The sequence below is a fragment of the Anomaloglossus baeobatrachus genome, chromosome 2 (genome assembly GCF_048569485.1).
Source record: "Anomaloglossus baeobatrachus isolate aAnoBae1 chromosome 2, aAnoBae1.hap1, whole genome shotgun sequence".
Classification (NCBI taxonomy): Eukaryota; Metazoa; Chordata; class Amphibia; order Anura; family Aromobatidae; genus Anomaloglossus; species Anomaloglossus baeobatrachus.
This window is the reverse complement of record NC_134354.1, coordinates 239,036,136-239,044,782: the sequence shown is the minus strand read 5'-3', so window position 1 is coordinate 239,044,782 and position 8,647 is coordinate 239,036,136. Positions and strand designations below refer to the sequence as shown.

Here is an 8,647-nt window from a genome sequence, read left to right as displayed (position 1 = left end):
AAGCTGTTAGCAACACCAAAGGACCAGGATCCGTAACCAAGGAGGGTGGATACCGTGCAGAAGGACAGATTGCACAATACCCTGTGATGACCTGATAGGCCAGGGCGTCACATTCCCTATATACAGTATGTGCTCTCACATAGCCTCAATTTACAGTATGATCCCTCACATAGCCCCACTATTTACAATATGAGCCCACACATAGCCCCATATACAGTATGAGCCTCACACAGTCCCCTATATACAGTATAATCCCACACATAGCCCCATATACAGTATGAGCCCCACAAAGTCCCCTATAGACAGTATTAGCCACAACAAAGCCCCTATACACAGTATGAGCCCTTACTTAGCCCCTATATACAGTATCAGCCCCTATATAGCCTCATATATAGTATTATTCCCCACATAGCCCCTATAAACAGTATGAGCCCACACATAGCCCCATATACAGTATAAGCAACACATAGTCCCCTATAGACTGTATTAGCCACCACATAGCCCCCTATAAACAGTATCAGCCCTCACATAGCCTCCTATATACAGAACATGTGGGAAAAAAACATAGAATAGAAAAACAATGCATACTCACCTTGTTCTTGTTTCTATGTGACATCCTCTTGCTGGTTCAAAGCCAGCGCTTGGATTAAAATGGCCACCAGCGTATTACAGGCTGGCGGCTGACGTCAGTGCTCAGCGCATGGCAATGACATCAGCTGCCGGCCTATAGGTGGTCATTTTAACAACCGAGCAACAGTTACCGTCAGGCTCCTTCTACGTCCAGTTTGGGGGAGCCACTGAGGAATGGAGGCCTCCGGAGCATCGTCCGGTATCCCGGTGGGCCAGACCGACACTGTTTTCGACTGTTGTTTTTGGCTTCCAAATACTAATGAAACATGCTACAGTGCAAAAGTTATCAAAGCTTCTTCCTTTTGTTTTATTTTTACTTGAATAATAAGAAAAAACATATTTAATTTTTCATGTTTGAGTTAGACAACATTTCTATGGTATGCTGTATGTCAGCAGTACAGTTTCACTTCCAGGATATATTACACTGACATGTGAAAAGTCATGAACTTGCAAGCTGTACTACTACCCTGTTGTAATTTTCCCAGAGAAGTTATTTTAACAAGAACATCTTCTAAAGGTCGTAAGTAATTGATGTATATTCCATCACAGTTACATAACACTATAAGGGAGATCATTGCCATTAATAGCCATTTCAGAATATGACTTCACCTACAGTATATATATTGAAAGTAGCGAGTCATACTGAAGATCTGTTGTGGTTTATTTGAGGAACTGTTTCTTTAAGAAAAAACAGAACCTGTTAACAAGTGTATTTGCACATAAAAAATGTCAGTTTTTCAAGCGGAAGACCATTCAGGAAACTCTTCTTTTATCGGGCACTCTATAAACCTGAAGTTCATCTTTAGCAGTTTTTGGTTGCTTCCTGAACACGTTTTCAATGTTTTAACTGCATTTTTTTTTTATTGTTTATATAGCTTTTTTTGGGGTGTGTTTTGCACTAGTATTTTTCAGACTTTTTTTTAAAAACATCATTCAACAATAAAGAAGACGCTAGCGGTTCTTGAAACAAAGATGCTGACAAAAAGCTCATAAAGAAGCCCAGGCTTTTGAGCCTTCCCATTTCCTTGTATAATGTCTAGACTCTACAGCGTCTTCATAAAAATATTCCAACAGAAATGTCAGATCACTTCTTTAAAGGGAACCTGTCAGGTCCCATATGCGTTCTAGCCTACAAGTAGGGTGATGTGTGACCTAGAAACCCCTTCCTACTCATCCCTGTGTTGTAATATTGTGTAATATGAATGTATACTAAAATGTTTTATAAGTTAAATGTTCCCTATGTAAATAAGCAGAGGAACTAGCCCCCAGGACATCGATGCGCCCCGTGGGCGTTTGCATGCTTTCCCTGGGGGCGTGATACCATGGATTTACATGAGCGACGTCACCATCAGCTCCTGGAGATCCCACGCATGTGTGCTTGCCATTCCCGCAGCCTTGTTAACCGGGTGTTTACTTTTCGGCTTTAGACGCGCTCTACGTATTGTTGGAACCGCAGGAGTCTTCTGATCATGTGCAGTGTGCTTGTGAAACCGACAAGCGTACACTCGGATAAGAAGGCTGCGCGAATGGCAAGCGCGCATGCGTGGGATCTCCAGGAGCTGACGGTGATGTCACTCAAGTAAATCCATGGTATCACTTCCACAGGGGCATGATACCACGGAAAGCATGCAAACGTCCATGGGGCGAAGCGACGCCCTGGGAACAAGACCTTCTGCTCATTTACATAGGGAACACGTAAATTATAAAACTTTTTTTTTTTATACATTCATTTTACACAATATTACAACACAGTGATGGGTAAGAAGGGGTTACTCGGCCACACATCATCCTGCTTGTAGGTTAGAACACATATTGGACTTGACAGGTTTCCTTTAAACCACTTAGCATCTTTGGAAGCCTGAAGTAGTTAAAAGACTCTTAAAAGTCTGGACATATGGATAGCAAGATAGACATACATATTTTCATTCTTTTGAGTGTTTTGTTTCCACTTTTTGAGGACCTGCTCCAAAGCCATCTGAAAAATAATGTTTGTGTGAACATACCCTACGTTTTTTCTTTTTTAAGCTTCATTACTCAGTGTAGGCCTTATAGCCTTTATAATATTTATCTTTCACAATCTTGAAGAATGTTCCCATATTACTGTGCCAACCGAAACGTTCCTTAATTAAACAGAACCAGATTGCCCAAGTAGTGTTAGAAAACCCAAATAATTCGTGCCAACATGAGGTTTTTCTTATAAATCACCTTCTCTGACAGCACTGATCTCCATCAGCAAATATCAGGAAGGTGCTTCATTCTGTAAGGAGACAGAACCCTGGAAATTACAGGAGATAAATTACATTTCTACCTCTTTATTGCACTCCTTTATTTATGCTGTAAATGTAGTTGACGAATGTAGAAACTGTGACATCACCGTTAGAACTTTGTGAGCATTGTGAGGTGACAAACATTACGCAATGGTCATAGTGGCCACTTCAAGAAGTCATCTCTTTCGGAAGTCTGACTCTTTCTGAAGTCTGAGAAATTCCTTCGTTATGATCAGGTTGTGGGCGTTAGTTCTGCCACTCCTCTTCATGTCCTATAGAATTTGCGAGGACACAGGTTGGTAATGATTATCCACACAGTGAATGAATTTAGATCATGTGCTAGGAGTAATGTACCATAGCAAAAAAACCCAAAACATTTGTGCCATAAAGCCACATACAAGAACACTTGTGTTTACAATTGGGAAAGAGCTGCTGCCTGAAAACTCCAGTGTTGGCTTATCTCTCAGAGAACAAAATAATGATTATATTCAACCTGATTGTCATTATCCATAGGCCCTCATGCACATTAGATGACCAGCTGGTTTCACTGACATTAGAGGGTCCAGCTGACCTTAACCAAAACTCCAAATGACATACATAGATCGTCTTGAGCAGGAGTCAGCTCCCGCATCTTAACGTGCTATATACGTTATGAATTTAAACTGTCACTGTGTGAAAACACGCAGTGACATCTCCCTGCTGTCAGCAGTCACCGACATTTGAAAAGTACTGGAAAAGATGCAGGGACAAATTACAAAGGTTGACCCAGAGGAATTAAACTGCATGCCAGACCAAGGATCCAGTGTCAGTCAGCAATCAGCAACTTAGTTCCAAGCAGCTGAATCCAGGAGTTGGTTGTCGCTTTGGGGCAAAGGGTTTTAAGTGGGGATAGGGCTTGTGTTATGGAATCAGTTTTGAGAGTTTCAGTTCCCCTACTACCAGCATCGGCCCCTACCTCCATGGTAGTCCACCATCAAGAAAATCATTTTTCTACAGGAACATGTCAGTATTTATTGAGTCCAGTACTGAGGTGTATAAACACCTGCAAAGCTTTGAGACCCTGAAGCTGTTGCACCAGCTGATTGGGCCAATTAACTGTGGTCTATTTGACTGGCTGGGATCAGGGTGCTGGCCTGTCACTTGGGCCTTGGGACTGCTTGGAATATTTGGCTATTAAGGACATCGTATTGGCCCTTATTTTACCATCACCCACAAGAGATATTGCACCAAGTTCCAGACATTGTATCACCACCAGGGGTCTCCTATGTAGAATTTGGCAATCAACTCCGATGGCACTTCAGCTGCTGGCTCAATGTTCAGGCTGCCTATTCTGCTGCTGCCCTCTGGGACATGTTGGTGCTCAAGTATCTTATGGAGAAGAGGGCCTCAGAAGTGAGTAGCAGACCTAAAGTCCAACACCCTATAGCAAGCAGCCTTATTGGCAGATGAATTTACAACCAATCAACCCTGCTGAAGACCCAATATGCAAACCTATCACGGTGGTCTTTCAACATTAAGAGACTTGTAATAGTTTCGTGCTCTGAGTCTCTTAATATTAAATGTGTTTCCTTTCCTTTGGTGTATAAAGGGTTAATGTCAGTTTTGTTGGCAGCATCTTTCTTGCAATCCATGTCAGGTGCAGCTGCTCTGTTACCAAGTCTCTTACTTTCAAATAGTGGCAATACCCATCAACCTTTGCTGTTGATAGAATCTATTCTGTCCTAGGTAGAAGGGGCTGCTGGGGTTTCTGACCTGAGCCCATACTTCTGCTGCCTCAGAGTCTGCACCCGTGGAGTTGGTGCTTATATACATTTCCCCCTGTTTGTCTTCCTTCCCTTCATGTTGTATTAGTGCAGCGGTGGGATTAGTAATCCTTGCTGGCCAACTCATTAGTATGGATGAGTACAGGGCTTTGCGAGGGCATTAGGTATCCAGCTCAGCGATGGGGATGATAGAACTCATATAAAGCTAGCTAGGCACTACTGCAGATGAACGTAGGAAATGTCCCATCTTCCCTCTGCCTAGCGCCAGGGCTCACCATTGTTAAAGTGTCCCTGCTGACCCCCTTTGTATGTGGTGTTTTTGTAGTGCACCATACGTCTGATCGCAACTGTCACGCCGTGTAATCAAATTCTCACACTCCGAGTGTGAGATCACCCATCTCAGGAGACCCCTCAACTAGGAACTCGAATGGCCACTCAAGCAGGACTATTCCACTACTCAGCAGAAGCCCCACCAGGGCAAAGGTTTACAAACAGGGCCTGTGATTTGCCCAACCTAAAGAACTGTTATATGTATGGGCACCTTAGACACATGGCCAAATATTGTCGCCAGGGCCTTGGCCCCCTGCCTGGAGTCTGGCTGTGGGCCCAATTGGTTAACATCTGCCAAGACGAGCCATTGGGGTCTGAAGAACGCTACCTTTGGGATACACCAGCAGTGGAGGAAGTGATATACTCCCACCCTACACCAGCCAACCTCCATCAACACATCCCACCTGTCAAGGTCAGTGACATCCAGGTCCATGGCCTTCGGGACACTGGGTCTTCCTTCACCCTGGTCAGTCCAGATATTATCCCCCCAGAGCATAATCTACCAGACCGTCAAGTGACCAGCTCTCTAGCTTTGGGTTAGTGCTCGGACATCCATCTAGCATATGTCCAGTTGGACTGGGGACCGGCCAGGGAGAGGTAGAAGTGGGGCTCATGGATGACCTTCCCACACCTGTTGTTTTGAGGAACGATCTAGGACAAAAGCTATCCAGCCAGTTTGTCACAATCATTACCCGCAACCATTCCAAGCACAACTCTGATGGCAGAGCACAGTCTCCACAGCTCTCAACTTCCTTTGCTGGTTCATTGTTCAAACAGATGCATCAGATACAGAACTGGGAGCTGTACTCAGTTAAGTGGAGGCTGATGGTCAGGAACACCCGATAGCCTAACTTTCTCTGAAGCTGTTGGACCCAAGAGAGGGCATACGCCACAATAGGAAAGGAATGTCTGGCCATAGTCTCGGCCCTGAAAGAATTGCAGCCATAACTTTACGGCAAGGATTTCACAGTCCTAACTGACCACAATCCCTTTAGTTGGCAAAATCAGACTGCTGGAGACAAACAATGTTTACTCAGATGGAGTCTGGCCTTACAGTCATATCATTCTTTTGTCTCACATAAAAAGGGTATAGTTCATGAAAATGCCAACGGACTGTCCCAACTAGTGGAAGTGTGGCGCCCTGGACCAGCCAGGTCGTCACAGGTACTACAACACACACCCCCACCCCGAGACAGGCACATCAGCCAAACACAAAATCCTTGTTGCCTCCCTCCAGGGGCTGATGTCCACACCAGGTGGGGTGGAGCCAGGTGGTTGGCCCCACCCACTGAGGAGCTCACAGTCCTGGAGGTGGGAAAAGGAAGCAGATGGTGTTGTGCAGTGAAATTGAGATGAGCTACTACTGGCGTCTGGGAGGGAGCCCAGGCACTAAGAGCAAGGTTGGCAGACGGTGGTGGCCGTCTGCAGGAGAGGCGAATCAACACGGAACCGTAGGACCGGGGACGGGCGGTGGCCTGCCGGTACCGAACCGGGGAGCGAAGTGAAGCCAGCACACACAGGCAGGGCCTTCGGACCCCGACCAGGCTTGGAGCCGCCATTAGAGGTCAAATCCGTCAGTGACCAGAACCCCAGGGGTTTCCTAACAGCCAAGACCCGATTGAAGGCAACCGTCCAACCAGCAAAAGGAAATACAGCTACCGCCACAGCTAGAGTTCTAAGGGCCAGAGCCTGCGGGCAAAAGGGGCTCCTCCGGCGCATATATACGCTGGGGAGTGGGTTACCGGTGGGAATCCATCGAGACCGAACATACACACAGGTGCAGGGAAAGGCAGCCACCACCACCCGTCCAGGAGAAACTACAGCAGCCGGCTGCGGGACCCGTCCATCCAGCCGTTTGGTTTACCAGAGACTATGCGTACATTTGTGGCTGAGTGAGTACAACCATGCCATCCGGCACCGCGCTCTGCTGTCCCCTGCGACCCTGCACCTCGCCAACCCTGCCTCCCCGTCACCTCACCTGGCCCCGGGACAACCAACCCCTACCCACGGAGGGGAAAACAACATCCCAGCTGCTCCCTGCCATCGCTCCCGGGATCCCCGTCACCAGCAGCGGTGGTGCCCCAACCTCACCACAACCCGTGGGTGGCGTCACGGACTAAATCCCCAAACCAAACCACCCCTTTCACTCACGGGCGAGGAGCGCTGCTCGAGTCCCCGGATCTGGCCCACCGCTTGAGCCACAGAGCAGCCATCGCAGCAGCGCCGGACCCAAGCGTTAGCGAGCGCAGCGGCGTCCTTCCACGCCCGCAACAACTTGGCATCACGAACAGGATCTTACCGCTCTGCCGGCTGGTAGAGGTGCGCCTTGTGTTTCCCCGCCGGCGGTGTCTGGCCGAAAAATTTCAGAATCCGCCATCTTGGGCGCGAAGATTTTCCCGCTCGAGCGTCTTCTCGATCAGTGGAGGTGCGAAAGCCGAAGCCCCGCCCCTGAAGAGGAGGTGTAGAGAAAAGACCAAGGGAGGAAGGATGGCGTCCGGCCGCATGTAAACCGAGGCCATAAAAGCAGGGACGCCAGGACTCTGCCGCCATATTTGGTTCCTGGAAGATACCGCTATTAGCATGCACCGTCCGTCCAGTAACACCGCAGTCCCCGCGCCCGCGCCCGGCACCGCAGCGTGGGTGAAGGTCCGGACCGTTCAGCTGAGCAGCCGCCTGCAGGTCCGAATGCAGCTCCTTCTAGAGGAGTGGGAGGCCGACATGGTGGACGTGGTGGCGGCCATAAAGAGACGCGAGGTGGAGGAAGACTTGGAGGAGCGGGTAAGCGACCAACGCCCCTGTGTCCCTGAGGGATCGGTCATTGCGGCTTAGGGGCCCGGTCTGCGCCCGCTCACCCTGCTGCCTCCCCCGCTACCCGTGTTGGTTGCTACCGCCCCGCCACTAGGCCCGCTACCCGCACAACCGTTAGCGGAACCCTGCCCGTCCGCCCAAGCGGACCAGCCTGCAGCTGAAGCCCGCAGACGCCCCAAGCCGCTTCCCTGGAAGCTCCCGAAGGCATCATCCGTCTGCGAAGACTTACCGGTGGCACCGGAAGTGACCGTGCCCAGTCCCTTCCCGGCTCCGGTGATCCGTCCCGTGCAGGAGGAGGCGGAGGTCAAGTGGGAGAGGACCCCTGTACCCATCCCCCACGCCTCGGCTGAGGCTGCACCGGGTCGTTGCTGCGAGGCAGCGCCCCAGGCCATGTCACCGCGGGATCTTCCACCGAGGGCGCCAGTAGTGGGCAGTGTAGTAGAAGTCCCGCAGGGCCCGACCCGCGCGCAGGGGCAAGCAGCTGCCCCTTACTGGGACAGGGAACCGACCCCGCTGGGCCGAGAAATTGCGGAGAGGGAGAGGCGGAAGGCCGAGCTGATAGCCTGCACCATACAAGAGACGGAGAACCTCCGCATAGCCACCTTCCGGGTACGGGGCCCGATCCACGAGGGGCAAGTAAGAAGATTTGACCCCCGCCGGGGGTATGGATTTATTTTCAAGCCGGGCCTGGAGGCCGAGGTGTTTGTGCTCCACCGGGATGTTAATGCCCATCTACCAGAGGGCCACCCGGGCCGTAACCTGCTCCCCGGCGATCTGGTAACATACACGCAGCACTGTGGGGAGAGGGGCTGGTTTGCCCTGGATGCCAAGCTGAGAGGAGGCCAGGAG

At 49.6% G+C, this 8,647-nt stretch overlaps 1 protein-coding gene across 1 annotated transcript in view; it reads left to right on the top strand.

Annotated features, from left to right (window-relative positions):
* Window positions 1–3,094: 3,094 nt before the first annotated feature.
* Window positions 3,095–8,647, top strand: part of TMDD1 (transmembrane and death domain 1) — a 65,447-nt gene continuing 59,894 nt past the window's right edge. The window contains exon 1 of the mRNA XM_075333702.1: window positions 3,095–3,192. Within this exon, the coding sequence (XP_075189817.1) occupies window positions 3,126–3,192 (67 nt within the window). The 5' untranslated portion in view covers window positions 3,095–3,125. The remainder of the gene's footprint in view (window positions 3,193–8,647) is intronic.